The sequence below is a fragment of the Oncorhynchus gorbuscha genome, linkage group LG04 (assembly GCF_021184085.1).
Source record: "Oncorhynchus gorbuscha isolate QuinsamMale2020 ecotype Even-year linkage group LG04, OgorEven_v1.0, whole genome shotgun sequence".
Lineage (NCBI taxonomy): Eukaryota > Metazoa > Chordata > Actinopteri > Salmoniformes > Salmonidae > Oncorhynchus > Oncorhynchus gorbuscha.
Window position 1 is genome coordinate 48,683,696 of NC_060176.1, and position 16,262 is coordinate 48,699,957.

A 16,262-nucleotide genomic window follows, 5' to 3' on the forward strand; every position below is an offset into this window, starting at 1 on the left:
CTGTGAGCTGCTCTGACAGCTGGTGCTTAAAGCTAGTGAGGGAGATATGAGTCTCCAGCTTCAGAGATTTTTGCAGTTCGTTCTAGTCATTGGCAGCAGAGAACTGGAAGGAAAGGCGACCAAAGTAGGAATTGGCTTTGGGGTTGACCAGTGAGATATACCTGCTGGAGCGTGTGCTACGAGTGGGTGCTGCTATGGTGACCAGTGAGCTGAGATAAGGCGGGGCTTTACCTAGCAGAGACTTGTAAATAACCTGTAGCCAGTGGGTTTGGCGACGAGTATGAAGCGAGGGCCAACCAACGAGAGCGTACAGGTCGCAGTGGTGGGTAGTGTATGGGGCTTTGGTGACAAAACGGATGGCACTGTGATAGACTGCATCCAATTTGTTGAGTAGAGTGTTGGAGGCTATTTTATAGACGACATCGCCGAAGTCGAGGATCAGTAGGGTGGTCAGTTTTATGAGGGTATGTTTGGCAGCATGAGTGAAAGATGCTTTGTTGCGATATAGGAAGCAAATTCTAGATTTCATTTTGGATTGGATATGCTTAATGTGAGTCTGGAAGGAGAGTTTACAGTCTAACCAGACACCTAGGTATTTGTAGTTGTCCACATATTCTAAGTCAGAGTCGTCCAGAGTAGTGATGCTGGATGGGCGGGTAGGTGCGGGCAGTGATCGATTGAATAACATGCATTTAGTTGTACTTGCATTTAAGAGCAGTTCCAGGCCACGGAAGGAGAGTTGTATGGCATTGAAGCTCGTCTGGAGTTTAGTTAACCCACTGTCCAAAGAGGGGGCAGAAGTATACAGAATGGTGTCGTCTGCGTAGAGGTGGATCAGAGAATCACCAGCAGCAAGAGCGACATCACTGATGTATACAGAGAAGAGAGTCGGCCTGAGAATTGAACCCTGTGGCACCCCTATAGAGACTGCCAGAGGTCCGGACAACAGGCCCTCCGATTTGACACACTGAACTCTATCAGAGAAGTAGTTGGTAAACCAGGCGAGGCAATCATTTGAGAAACCAAGGCTGTCGAGTCTGCCAATAAGAATGTGGTGATTAACAGAGTCGAAAGTCTTGGCCAGGTCGATGAATACGGCTGCACAGTATTGTCTCTTATCGATGGCGGATATGATATCGTTTAGGACCTTGAGCTTGGCTGAGGTGCACCCATGACCAGCTCTGAAACCAGATTGCATAGCGGAGAAGGTACGGGCAGGCAAGTTAGCAGAAGGGCCTTTGGGGGACATCGCGATGGAGGTAAGTCTGTTTTTGCCTCCTCGTGCGGTGATGTCGATAGACCAGTCATGGATTAGTAGGGTTCCAAGTAGCTCTAGATAGCTAGCAGGCCGCGGTTAGCAAAATGGGCCTTCAGAGGACGTCGCGCCTAAGGGGCCTGTTGGAATCCTCGGGCAGATTATGTTGGCATTCCAGTCATAGAGGATCGGCGGGGTTCCGTGCCACGTACCGGCAGTAGAAGGGGTCCAGATATTGTAGCCTAGGAGTGGGCTTCGGTGGTAGCCCAGGAGCCCTAGCCGGGCTAGCTTCAGGCTAATTGGTGCTTGCTCCGGGATGGAAACGCTAGCCACGAGGAGTCACCCGGGATTGCAGTTAGCTAGTTGCGAAGATCCAGATGAAAAGGTTCAGAATTTGCGGTAGGAATCCGGGGATATGGAGAGACAAATACGTCCGTTATGCTATGGTTTGAGTCAGGTTGTGCGAACTGTCGAGAGCTTTCCGAGCTAATGGTTAGCTGATGACCGTTAGCAGTGGTTTGCTGACTGATAGCTGGTAGGTCGTTAGCTTCAGTTGAGGGATTCCAGAACCGAAGTAAATAGAAATACTTAGAAAAAAAAAACAGATCCACGCCACACGGGTTGCAGGAGAGTATTTAGAAGTTGAGGTTTAGGAAAACATTTTTAAAAGATATGTAAAGAAAAATATATAAAAGATATATACAAGTGACACGACAGGACAAAGACGTCTGACTGCTACACCATCTTGGAAACCTGCTGTGGGTGATTAAAAAAATATTCTGTACAGGCTTCCTTTGTTTTTTTTTACTCAGTCAATTAGATTAGAAATGTGAAATAACTACAATGTTGTTGATCCCTACTCAGTTTATCCTATCACAGCCAGCGGCAGGTAGCCTAGTGGTTAGAGTGTTGGGCCAGTAACCAAAAGGTTGCAAGATAAAATCCCTGAGCTGACAAGTTAACAATCTGCCATTCTGCCCCTGAACAGGGCAGTCAACCCACTGTTCCTAGGCTGTCATTGTAAATAAGCATTTGCTCTTAACTGACTTGCCTGGTTAAATAAATAAAAACTATGTACAGTTGAAGTTGAAAGTCTACATACACTTTAGCCAAATACATTTAAACTCAGTTTTTCACAATTCCTGACATTTAATCAGAGTAAAAACTCCCTGTCTTAGCTTAGTTAGGATCACCACTTTATTTTTAGAATTTGAAATGTCAGAATAATAGTAGAGAGAAGGATTTATTTAAGCTTGTATTTCTTTCATCACATTCCCAGTGGGTCAGAAATGTACATACACTTAATTAGTATTTGGTAGCATTGCCATTAAATAGTTTAACTTGGGTCAAATGTTTCGGGTAGCCTTCCATAAGCTACCCACAATAAGTTGGGTGAATTTGGGCCCATTCCTCCTGAAAGAGCAGGTGTAACTAAGACATGTTTGTAGGCCTCCTTGCTCACACACTGTTTTTCGGTTCTGCCCTCAAATGTTCTATAGGATTGAGGTCAGGGCTTTGTGATGGCCACTCCAATACCTTGACTTTGTTGTCCTTAAGCCATTTTACCACAACTTTGGAAGTATACTTGGAGTCATTGTCCATTTGGAAGACCCATTTACGACCAAGCTTTAACTTCCTGACTGATGTCTTGAGATGTTGCTTCAATATATCCACATAATTGTTCTCCCTCATGATGCCATCTATTTTGTGAAGTGCAGCAGTCCCTCCTGCAGCAAAGCACCCCCACAACATGATGCTGCCACCCCCGTGCTTCACGGTTGGGATGTTGTTCTTTGGCGTGCAAGCTTCCCCCTTTTTCCTCCAAACATAACAATGGTCATTACGGCCAAACAGTTCTATTTTTGCTTCAACAGACCAGAGGACATTTCTCCAAAACGTATGATCTTTGTCCTCATGTGCAGTTGCAAACTGTAGTCTGGCTTTTTTTATGGCAGTTTTGAAGCAGTGGCTTCTTCCTTGCGGAGTGGCCTTTCAGGTTATGTCAATATAGGACCCCTTTTACTGTGGATATTGATACTTTTGAACCTGTTTCTTCCAGCATCTTCACAACATCATTTGCTGTTGTTCTGGGATTGATTTGCACTTTTCGCACCAAGGAGACAGAACACGTTTCCTTCCTGAGGGGTATGACAGCTGCGTGGTCCCATGGTGTTTATACTTGCGTACTATTGTTTGTACAGATGAACGTGGTACCTTCAGGCGCTTGGAATGCTCTGAAGGATGAACCTGACTTGTGGAGGTCTACAATCTTTTTCTGAGGTCTTGTCTGATTTCTTTTGATTTTCCCATGATGTCAAGCAAATATGCACTGAGTTTGAAGGTAGGTCTTGAAATACATCCCCAGGTACACCTCCAATTGATTCAAATTATGTCAATTAGCCTATCAGAAGCTTCTAAAGCCATGACATCATTTTCTGGAATTTTCCAAGCTATTTAAAGGCACAGTCAACTTAGTGTATGTAAACTTCTGACCCACTGGAATTGTGATACAGTGAATTATAAGTGAAATAATCTGTCTGTAAACAATTGTTGGAAAAATGACTTGTGTCATGCACAAAGTAGATAGTCCTAACTAGTAGTTAGTCCTAACTGACTTAGTCCTAACTGATAGTCCTAACTGACTTGCCAAAACTATAGATTGTTATCAAGAAATTTGTGGAATGGTTGAAGTACGAGTTTTAATGACTCCAACTTATGTGTATGTAAACTTCCGACTTCAACTGTAGATGTTTTAAAGTCAACATTGGCCTCATGGTGAAATCCCTGTGTGGGTTCCTTCCTCTCCGAACAACTGAGTTAGGCGCCTGATACACCATCCAAAGTGTAATAATAACTTCACCATGCTCAACATGATACTCAATGTCAGGGCCACTTCTTTGCGAGGCATTGGAAAATCTCCCTCGTCTTTGTGGCTGAATCTGGGTTTGAAATTCCCTGCTCGATGGAGGGACCTTACAGATAATTGTGTGTGTGGGGTACAGAGATGAGTTAGTCATTCAAAACTCATGTTAAACACCATTGTTGCACACAGAGTGAGTCCATGCAACTTATTATGTGAATTGTTATGTACATTTTCACTCCTGAACTCATTTAGGCTTGCCATAACAAACGGGTTGAATACTTATTGACTCAAAACATTTGAGCTTTTAATGTTTTATTAATTTGTAAAAATTGACATGATGGGGTATTTATTGTGTGTAGGCCAGTGACAAAGAAATCTACATGTAATCGATTTTAAATTCAAGCTGTAACACAACTAAATGTGGAAAAAGTCAAGGGGTGTGAATACTTACTGAAGGCACTGTGCATTGCTCAATAATTGGACAATGTGTATCTCTCATGTAATGACTTAAATGTAAATGTAAATGATTTGAGATCTGTTCATACATAACCTCTCTGTGACTGAATGCATTCCAACTGTCAAGGATAATCCAACTACCTAGAGGCACAAAGGCTGATATAATCTAAACAAACAAACAATATTCTTTCCAAATGCTTTGTTATATAATATGCTGTAGCTTCAGTGCGTAAGAGGTCATCTCCCTATAAGTGATGAGGGTGAAAATGGTTTGTGTGTGTGTGTGTGTGTGTGTGTGTGTGCGTGTGCGAGCATGCGTGCATGTGACCCTTAGCTCATAATGACCTCACCTCATGTCTCCCAAACGGGTGCTCGTCTCTTTTTAAAGAAGTGAACTGCAAAGAAGAGACAACAGTCATTAATCGGGATGGGTCTGTCCACCACCACCCTGCTTGCCTGCTGCTATATTAAGATCTGGTGCACAACCCGCCTAGTGTACATCAGCTCTTTTTCTCCTGGCCTTGCAGAAAGTTAGCCTAGCAGCTGGCAGAGGAGTAGCTGTTGCCAGAGGGTGTCACCAGGTTTGAGGTCACAAAAACACAGTGACACTGAGAGGCAAGAATGTGACAGGATGTTCAATCTTATCGGCCTCCTCCACTTACACTAGGCTATTTGATGGGGGGCCTGTGTGGCTCAGTTGGTAAGTGTGTTGCCCTAGTAATGCGAGTGTCATGGGTTCAATGCCTGTTGGGGTCATATATACAAAAAATGTATGCACTCAGTGTTCTACGCCACTTTGGATAAAAGGTTGGTTAGGCTACACTACGTTTGCAAACCGCGAACAAGGCTAGACGGCACGAATAACTCCAACCGAACATAAACCTTTTTCCCAGACCGGGGATATTTTTCTACGTGTGCTTTGTTTTCAGTTACAGTTTAATATCGAGCCCCGAGGAAAAGAAAGTGAGACACAAATTGACCCATTTAAAAAGAAGAAGAAGCCCTTGTAAAGATCACACAGCATCTACAGAGGCTTTATAAAGCGTAAACCACTTCAGTTCATCAGAGAGACAATCTTTCGGCACTCAGAGGTATTTCCTGATGTACATTACGGCTTCATTGCTTTCTATTACTCCACCTTAAGTTCCCATTTACCCCCACACACCGCTAACCGCCAACCCTGATCCCCCATCCCACCGCCTAAGGGCAAACCTAGTAAAACAGACCAGCCTGACAGATCCAAATGTTCCTATGATAAATAACATGTATGCTAAGAGCCAGGGGGGATTGGAGCCAACGTGTTTCCAAGAAAATCAGTCTGCCACCAGCACTTAAAGTGATTGAATAGCCTGTAAACAGAAGCTGCAGGCTTTCTTGTTCCTGTCTGGGAGATACTAATAAGGTTGTGCTTCGAGCAAACTAGCTAAGGAAGGAGGAGGAAAAAATAAATAAGTGAAGTTCATGAACTGAGCAGTAACTGCAATAGCTTTTAAAAAAATACCTCTGAAATCTGCCTTATCCGTGAACCGAAACTGCAGACTGAGAAAAACCACAAGACCGAAGAGCGTCAAGCGTCGAGCCAGTCATAAGATGCCGCGGGTCAATGGATGATAGTGTTCCTCACATTGCCCAAATTAAAATGAGATCTGTCTTTAACAGTCTAATAAAAAGCCATATGAGGATTGTTTCCCTCCCTCTATCTCTTTCACCCTTTCCACTTCTGAAGAGAATAAATTCTCCTTTGTTCACATTTCTTGTAAAGACCTCTTTGCTCTCATGCCAACATCTTCTCCCTATCTGTAAAATCCATCACAGTCAAAGTTCATTTTTTTTGGCAGATTAGCCGGGGGAGCCACAGTATATCCAATTGAGAAAGTGTGGAGGTTGCAGATAGGGCTTGTTAATGTCGCAGGCGACATTAGACGTGTGATCAGCGTGAAAATGAATTAAGCACACAATTTAGTCGTTAAGCGGAAAGAAGGCCTTTGTGGTCTCCTCAATGTGTCAGCTGACAGCGATACTGTATTTAGACTCAGGATATTGCACTAATAACAACACCCAAAACAGCACACTACTCTAACATCAGTAGATACCCTGAACACAAGTGAGGTGGGCTTTTAATGAAGATAAGAATGTTGCTTTTTACCACAAGACAGACAGACACAGTGGTTAAACAGGTTTGTCATTTAGTGGGAAATGTATCCGTCGACTCTAGAATGTTGTACTTGACAAAGCCTGTCCTAAGTATCTGACAACAGCCTTTTTTAGTGTTTGCTCAGTTTACAAAACACAGCAAGTCTATCAAACCTATCAGACATGTGTTAAATACTCAAGTATAGAGACAGGCAAGCAAGCAGCCTCTTTAGCGTCTGTAACCTCAACTGTTGTGTGGTCGAGATTTTCTGCAGCAAACAGTGCTAACTGTAACAGGATGCGGGGAAGAAATAAAGCGCAAAATAAAAGTTCAAATCCCTGAATGTAATAGCGGGCTGTTTCACTTATGGTGAGTCATAGTGATACTGGAGTACAACCCGTAGGGTATGTGCCATTTGTGAAAAACACAACAAGTGAGATATGAATTGCTAATGTGAGAATTAGTGAGGGTGAGCCAGACTACAGACCAACCTATTAGTAGCATGGACTGGCTCTGCCCTGACCTGCTAGCCTAGCGAAACCAAGATAAGAAACAACAGACAAGCCAGTCATTTAGTTTTGTTTGTCCTCTCTGGCCTCCTTTAGTTCAGTGAAGCCTAAACCACAATTAGGGCCTTAATCCCCAGAAGAGAAGATGAGATGCTGTTGCAGTAGCAGACTGATAGATAAGGATAAAGCAGCAGGTGAACAGAACCTTTGTGATGGACCAGACCACAGAGGAAACTAGGCCCAGACTAGGCCCAGACTTGGCCCACGGACAGCACTCGGCTTCAGAGGCAGGCTGTATCCTCTTACTTCCCTCTGGTCACCTTAGAATAACAAGGTTCGCTGCATCAACCGAATAGATTAAATTGAGCAGAATTGAACCCAGTTAATTGGCTTTGGTTTTTGGCCGCCTGTGGGAGACTCCAGGAATAGATGACAGCCCTGTTGGAGCCGGAGTATCAGTTGACTCTGACTAATTATTCAACAGGTGTGTTGTGATTGGTTGTTGCTAGGGTTCAGGGTTCAGGACAGGGGTGGAGCTACACAGCAGTTACTACTTTGATTTAAAAGGGAAGTGGCACTACTACACTACTGTGTTTATGTGGGAAATGTACCAAACCTAAAGTGTGCTGAAACCACATACTACTGTAAATTAGTTTTTCAGTGTGTGGTACAGGCGTATCAGCGGCTATACATCTCCAATTACAGGTTGTATTGAATGTGGTAGAATGGTAAACACCACCACCGACCATGTTAGGAGAAATCATGCGTGGCTGAGAGGAAGAAGAGTACCTAGCAGGACTCCTTTAATAATTGTACCCTCCATTTATTCACCACCACAGGCATGCGTCAACTTGAAATGTGTAATTACAGTAATTGTGAGCCGGGCGAATGGGCCTCCAATACACCCTTCACCGTTACATTGAAAATACACAGCGTGCCATCCAGGATGAGACCACCGAAAGCATACTTAGGGGGAGGCCTCAATTTGTGTGCTCTACAATACAAGAGAGCTGCGGAAATGTCTAGGTACCTGTCATAAGAGAACCATCATTTCTAAAATTCTTTCACTGTGGCCGAGACCTAATAAAAACATTGTATTGACAATGGCCTACTGGGTTAGATAAAGCATGGTGCTGGTGTAACAGTATAACTTTAGACCGTCCCCTCGCCCCAAACCCGGGCGCGAACCAGGGACCCTCTGCACACATCAACAACAGCCACCCACGGAGCATCGTTACCCATCGCTCCACAAAAGCCGCGGCCCTTGCAGGGCAAGGGGAACTACTACTTCAAGGTCTCAGAGCAGGTGACGTCACCAATTGAAACGCTATTTAGCGCGCACCGCTAACTAAGCTAGCCGTTTCACATCCGTTACACTGGCAATCCCAGGGTTGCGGGTTTGATTCCTGCATTGGACACATATACTGCACTGTATATCAAAGTTGCTTTGGATAAAAGTGTTTGCTAAATTACCATATATAATTCATTCCCATACAGAGAATACATACAATCCTTTACACTTGTGTGTATAAGGTAGTTGTTGTGAAATTGATAGGTTAGATTACTCGTTGGTTATTATTGCATTGTCGTAACTAGAAGCACAAGCATTTCGCAAAACTCGCATTAACATCTGCTAACCATGTGTATGTGACAAATAAAATGTGATTTGATTTGAAATATCTACACTAGAGTATGCATGATATTCTTAAGGAAGCCCTAAAGCCCAAGGCAAAAATAAATAATGTATACTCTTGGAATTATCTTGTTTTAACGACTTAGTATCTCGTTCGAACAACTTAGTATCCCATTGGACTGACTTAGTATCTCGTTTGAAATACTTATAAAAAAAACATTTTTACTACGTCATTCAAACGAGATACTAACATACTGACTAGACAGAGCACGAGCATGCGTCCGCGTGCACCATCGCTCACAATTGACTTTGTCTATCCACACCAGACATGATCAGAACCTGCACGGCTGAAATATCCAAATTAATTCTGAACCACCTATATTAATTTGGGGACAGGTTGAATCGCCTGAAACATTCATGGCCATTTAGCTAGCTAGCTTGCTGTTGCTAGCTAATTTGTCCTGGGATATAAACATTGGGTTGTTATTTTACCTGAAATGCACAAGGTCCTCTACTCTGACAATTAATCCACAGATAAAAGGGTAAACAGAGTTAGATTCTAGTAATCTCTCTTCCTTCAGTCTTCTTCTTTGGACTTTATATGGCGGTTGACAAACAACTTTAAGGTCAGCTTTAAAGTTCAGCTTTGACATGTGCATTTTGTCTGTCTTAATAATAATAATATTTCATTTGTAGACTGCATTTCCCACACTCAGTGCAAATGTGAAGCTAGTTGGTGCTTGCTTCTGTGCGCAAATCATTGTGCCGCCCCAGTTTGAAATTATTTATACCCTTTTTTTATAACAAAGAAGCTGATACTGGCCTTTATTATTTACGATTTACTTAGGATATTTTAGAGAATAAAGCCGGGGGGATCATTTAGCTATTTGATTTGGAATTTTAGGACCCCTTAAGGAATATATAAAATATATATACAGTTGCGTAAAATACAGAGGTAGCCATTTTTCCTCTCGGTCCTACTGAAAAGCCAATTGTCCCGGTGGATATATTATCGAATGGATATTTGAAAAACACCTTGAGGATTGATTATAAACAATGTTTGCCATGTTTCTCTCGATACTATGGAGCTAATTTGGCATATTCTTCGGTGTTATCGTGACCTCAATTTCCGGTCGATTTCTCAGCCAAACGTGAAGAACATACAGAGCTATTTCGCCTAAAAAAATAATATTTTGGAAAAAAGGAACATTTGCTATCTAACTGGGAGTCTCGTGAGTGAAAACATCCGAAGCTCATCAAAGGTAAACTATTTAATTTGATTGCTTTTCTGATTTTCGTGACCAGGTTGCCTGCTGCTAGCTAGGCATAATGCTATGCTAGGCTATCGATAAACTTACACAAATGCTTGTCTTGCTTTGGCTGTAAAGCATATTTTCAAAATAAATCTGAGATGACAGGGTGATTAACAAAAGGCTAACCTGTGTTTCAATATATTTCACTTGTGATTTCATGAATAGGAATATGTTCTAGTAATATTTATGTCCGTTGTGTTATGCTAATTAGTGACAGATGAAGACAACATGAACATACTTTGGTGCGAAAAGTGCAAATCAATCCCAGAACAACAGCAAAGGACCTTGTGAAGATGCTGGAGGAAACAGGTACAAAAGTATCAATATCCACAGTAAAATGAGTCCTATATCGAATAACCCGAAAGGCCGCTCAGCAGGGAAGAAGTCACTGCTGCAAAATCACCAAAATCACCTCAACACTCACCTACTTACATGCTCTGGCACTCAAAAGCAGGCCTGCTTTAGGGTGTCGAAGAAGTGTCAATGAATAATCATATCAATGGATTGATCCAGTCAATGAATGACAGCAACCATTACACCGTCTGACAAGATGCATAACAAACGAGGCCTAATTAGGCCTATAGAACAATTAACTATTTTTTTTTTACTAAGTAGTTAAAACGAGATACTAAGTCGTTCGAACAAGATACTAAGCCGTTCAAACGAGATCTTTCCAAGAGTCTACGTTATTTGAAAAAAAAAACGTTTTGCCTTGGGCTCCAGGGCTTCCATATATTCTCAACAAAAAGACTGAGTTGAACCACATCCCCAACCCACGCCACCCCTAACAATCCAGACAGATACACATAAACGGCAAATGTGTACCCACAAGTACCACTATAGAAGAAAAGCCCACTTACAAGCCTGCTGCACAATAGCCTGGCAATTAGCGGGTAGAGAGGAGGAACGACAGATCTGTTACAGTTGTTGAATGTTAATTACAGCATTTCACGGTGGTGAGGAGATAACGAGTTACTGCGAGAGAGAGAGAGAGAGAGAGAGGCGTGTTGCTGCGTGCGTTCTTTAACAAGGAGCAGTGGGTTTTTTTCATGAAACTTGAGATCAAGGACAATGAAGCGTTACTGGGCCTGTCAGCGAGCAGCGCCTTCCAGCGCTTTGCCCCCCTCCCTTTGTCCTAACGAAGGCAGACATTAATTTCTCCTCTTTAAGAACTCATCCTAATGCTTTAGATGGGAGCAATTAGACATACCCAGCTCTGCTCTGTCTGGACAACAGCAACAGCACAGAACACTGGTGAGATTTAGAAGAACTCAATCAATAGTGTGTAAGGATGAAAATATACATGGTTTTCTATACTGTTTAGCTTTGAACTAAACAGTATGTAAGACGTAAGATACTAAACAGTATGTAAGACGTAAGACACATCAGCGCTAACAAAAAATGTCTCTAAAAACCCAACCATCACCTCCTACATTCATGTCCCCACGAACACTAAGCTGTTGTTATTGCAGCCATATAGACGATAAAACAACGAGCTTATAGAACTCACAGATAAGATAAGTACGTATACAAATCTAGGGTCACGTTACAGATAATACATTGTGTGTGTGGGGGGGGGGCAGTGTCCAGTGGCCAAAGCAAAGAATGTGTAAATTAACGTCCATTCCTGCCTATCAACAGGATAAAGAGCTTGGTCAAATGTCATGTTTGTCATTTATTATCATGTCTTGTCCCTGTGCTCCCCATGCTATTCGTTTCCCTCTGCTGGTCTTATTTGGTTCTTTCCCTCCTTCTATCCCTCTCTCTCCCCCTCCCTCTCTCACTCTCTCGCTCTCTCTTCTCTCTATCGTTCCGTCCCTGCTCCCAGCTGTTCCTATTCCCCTAATCATCATTTAGTCTTCCCACACCTGTTCCCGATCCTTTCCCCTGATTAGAGTCCCTATTTATTCCTTTGTGATCCGTTCCTGTCCCGTCGGTTCCTTGTATTGTATTCACCATGCTGTGATTGCGTTTCGCCCTGTCCTGTCGTGTTTTTGCTATGATTGTGTATCGCCCTGTCCTGTCGTGTTTTTTGCCTTCATCAGATGCTGCGTGTGAGCAGGTGTCTCTGTCGACTACGGCCTGCGCCTACCCGAAGCGACCTGCAGTCTGTGGCCGCTTCTCCAGTTGTTTCCCCTCTACAAGTCTAGAGGATTTCGGTTATTCCGTTTTGGACTTAAATAAACTCTGTTTCTGTTAAGTCGCTTTTGGGTCCTCTTTCACCTGCATGACACAAATCCCAGCCAGGGTTAATAGCCTTGTTATGAGCCTCAGTTCTGGAACCTGGGCTGATGGAACCGTTGATAGGAGTTGAGCACTAATGCCAGGGACGGACGCTTAAGATGATGCATACCTTGTGATTTAGGGGAATCCCCAGAGACATACTTTAAAGTACCACCGTTACATTTGTACATTTTTTTTGCCATTTAGCAGACGCTCTTATCCAGAGCGACTTACAGGAGCAGTTAAGGTTAAGGGCCTTGGTTAAGGGCCTTGGTTAAGGGCCTTGGTTAAGGGCCTTGGTTAAGGGCAGATTCTTCACCAAGTCGGCTCGGGGATACTAACCAGCGACCTTTCAGTTACTGGCCCAACGCTCTTAACTGCTAAGATACCTGCCGCCCTAGCATTGACCCAGACAGACCCCCTTTAAACTGGCGAGACACAGGACTGCTGGGATTTATGCAGTGTTTATCCAGCTACTACCATAGGTAGGCTAGGCTACACTCCCCAGGGCTTTTTCAACAGCATACACTGTTTTTTAATAGACAATGACATCAGTTACAGTGGCTGACTGGGGCACATGGGGCCGGCTCAGTGGTGATATTAGGGTATTTGATAACATTGCACTTATTCCACTCCAGCCATTACCACGAGCCCGTCCTCCACACTTAAGGTGCCACCAACCTGTGACGTAGCTATACCTCATGTCTGGACTTTAATATGGGAAAGAACCAACTGAAATGTTCCGACTGGATCATTAAGTCCACTGATTAAAGTTAAATGATCAACTAATCAACTGAGCAAACTAACTATGGTGGAATCTGATTTGATTTTAGACCCAAATGTGTGTTTTGTCAACCTGCCTATCAGGATGTGAATAGCACTATCTTCCAGATGTATAAAGAGTAATATAGAGATGATAGCAAACACATTTAATGCCAGGTAGCCTAGAGGTTAAGAGCGTTGGGACAGTAACCGAAAGGTTGCTAATTCAAATCCCGAGCCGACTATATGAAAAATCGGCTGAAGTGCCATTGAGCATATCACTTAACCCTAATCGCACCTTTAAATCGCTCTGGATAAGAGTGTCTGCTAAATGTGTAAATGTAACCATGAATATTCTTAAAACGAAGCAGAGAAAGAGCGAGAGGACTGGGATGTTGTTCAGATGTCAATAAAAACAAGTGTTAACCAGATTAGCTAAAATGTTAAGAGGCAGGCAAATCCTTGCCCAGATCCAGCAACGATCCATCCGGCCCCAGAATACTAATACCCAGGATGCACCATTAATTCACAGAGGGTTGAGTGCGGGTCTGGTTGGGAGGAGGGACGGAGGGATTTAGTGAGAGCACTATAATAGTGGTGCTAAGCCTCTCAGAGTTAGGCCCGTATCCATCAGTACTAGGCTACATACAGGAAGATAGAAGACCGAGAGCTGTTCTCTGAGACGGCTCCTGTCTTTAAGTGGTCCTTTCATCCCTTTGACCACCTCTTGTTGACTGTAACACGAGGAGCATTCTCTATGAAGAGAGCAATAACTCCCACTTTGATGTTCCATCTAATGGCAGCCTACACTGGATCTTGTTACATTACATTACTGTTCTAGGACTCTCTCCACTCACTCCGTGTATCAAAGTATACCATCTTTTGTTGTTCGCTATCAACAATGGCATAAAACATTCTGTTCTTTTGTACCAAATGGATAATACAACAGACGAACAATGCTTGCCATGCTTCAAATGTTTACAGTCTGTGTGGCTGAGGGGCGCCATGTTAGCCGCATTCATCAAGCAGGCTTTTATCAGGACTGACCATCCTCACCACAGTTGAGCTCGGTTTCTATCAGCCTATCAGCTCACTGCTATCAGCGCAGTAGAAGTCTCTTGCAATCAAGTGTGTCATTATGTGATGATTGGATCTGAATACAGCACAGCATGGGTTATTTTCACCGCCCTTCCTTCCAAGTAGATCAGCTGAGCGGTTTGCAGTCTTTCTTGGAAGCTAATTAGGGAGAACTTCGTAGAATAGAATGTCCTCGTGTCCTCCGTCGATGAAGAGCTATTTCAAAGAACTGAGGAATAGATGTGTCTCAGACAAGCACTAAAAACGATCAACACTTCAATAAAAGAGCACCAACCTTTAAAACGTTTCTATGTGGCAGTTGGGGTTAAACCGGCTGAAAAAAGTCCAGATTCCACAGTTAGCTACTTTGTATTTATTATGTACTGTATTTCGGCTGCTAAACCTTTCTTAACACAGACAAGTGTATCCTTGTTAAATGTCACCTCCGACTGAAGAAAAGCACAATCTCACACATGCAGCGGTAAGCAAGTAAACAAACGCGCACTCCACTCTGGAAAAACAACTATCTTTCTCTTTCTCTCATAAAAATCATCCTTTGACATTTTGAAGACAACAAACACCTCAGTAAGGAGAACAATTCAATGTGACAGACAGTATTCACTGTCTCGCTCCACCCACTTAGAATGGAGCGTCGACATCTAGCTGTCCCAAAATGCCATCCCATAACCTAATCAGCAGCCGATGGCTCACAGAGCTCCGGGCCAACAGGACTGCATGCTCATAGAGCTGATGGCCCACAGGGCTGAGTGAACACAGAGCTGAGGACTCACAGGGCTGAGTGCTCACAGAGTTGAGGGCCCACAGGGCTGAGTGCTCAGAGTTTGGGCATCCTCATTTGTAAACACCATCTGCTTGTTTACACCCCTCCTCGTTGGGTGGTATTAGTGTGAGTGTGAAATCGGATTCTGCACACAGCCAGCCCAGCTCCCACCACATCTGACTTTTCTCACACTGGAAAGCAGGCATGATGAATTTATGGTCTAGTTTATGTGAGAGGGGTGTGAGGAGGAAGGGAAGTAAGCGCTGTATGTGAACGTACATTGCATGCGATACAGTATCAATAAACATGCTTTGAGTGGATGATTCCTCCACACAGCTCTACATAATCTAATAGCGTCTAGCAGTAGTATCCTTGTCTTCATCAAGGCAGAGAAAAAAAGAAAGAAAGCCATTTCCTCTTATGTGTACAGTTCTAATCACAGAGCAGGGATGGGCAACATCGATCGAGGTGGGGTGACAAAAGATTCTGAACTCATCATGAGGGGCCACGGTTGCTCGCAGGTCTGCGTCTCCACAGCCACATCTACAGTTGGAGTTGGACGTTTACATACACTTAGGTTGGAGTAATTAAAACCCGTTTTTCAACCACTCCACAAATGTGTTGTTAACAAACTGTAGTTTTGGCAAGTCGGTTAGGACATCTACTTTGTGCATGACACAAGTCACTTTTCCAACAATTGTTTACAGACAGATTATTTCACGTATAATTCACTGTATCACAATTCCAGTGGGTCAGAAGTTTACATCCACTAAGTGGACTGTGCCTTTAAACTGTTTGGAAAATTCCAGAAAATGATGTCATGGCTTTAGAAGCTTCTGATAGGTTAATTGACATCATTTGAGTCAATTGGAGGTGTACCTGTGGATGTATTTCAAGGCCTACCACCAAACTCAGTGCCTCTGCTTGACATCATGGGAAAATCAAAAGAAATTAGACCTCAGAAAAAAACTTGTAGACCTCCACAAGTCTGGTTCATCTTTGGGAGAAATCTCCAAACGCCTGAAGGTACCACGTTCATCTGTACAAACAATAGTACGAAAGTATAAACACCATGGGACCACGCAGCCGTCATACCGCTCAGGAAGGAGACGTGTTCTGTCTCCTAGAGATGAACGTACTTTAGTGTGAAAAGTGCAAATCAATCCCAGAACAACAGCAAAGGACCATGTGAAGATGCTGGAGGAAACAGGTACAAAAGTATCTATATCCACAGTAAAACGAGTCTTATATCGACA

At 43.2% G+C, this 16,262-nt stretch overlaps 1 protein-coding gene across 2 annotated transcripts in view; it reads right to left on the reverse strand.

Annotated features, from left to right (window-relative positions):
- Positions 1-16,262, reverse strand: part of LOC124034188 (fibrosin-1-like protein) — a 437,533-nt gene that overhangs the window by 204,575 nt on the left and 216,696 nt on the right. Inside the window, exon 5 of one of the 2 annotated variants that reach the window (XM_046347042.1) lies at positions 4,925-4,969. The exons of the other annotated variant lie outside the window; for it this stretch is intronic. Within the exon in view, the coding sequence (XP_046202998.1) occupies positions 4,925-4,969 (45 nt within the window). The remainder of the gene's footprint in view (positions 1-4,924; positions 4,970-16,262) is intronic. 2 annotated transcript variants of the gene reach the window in all.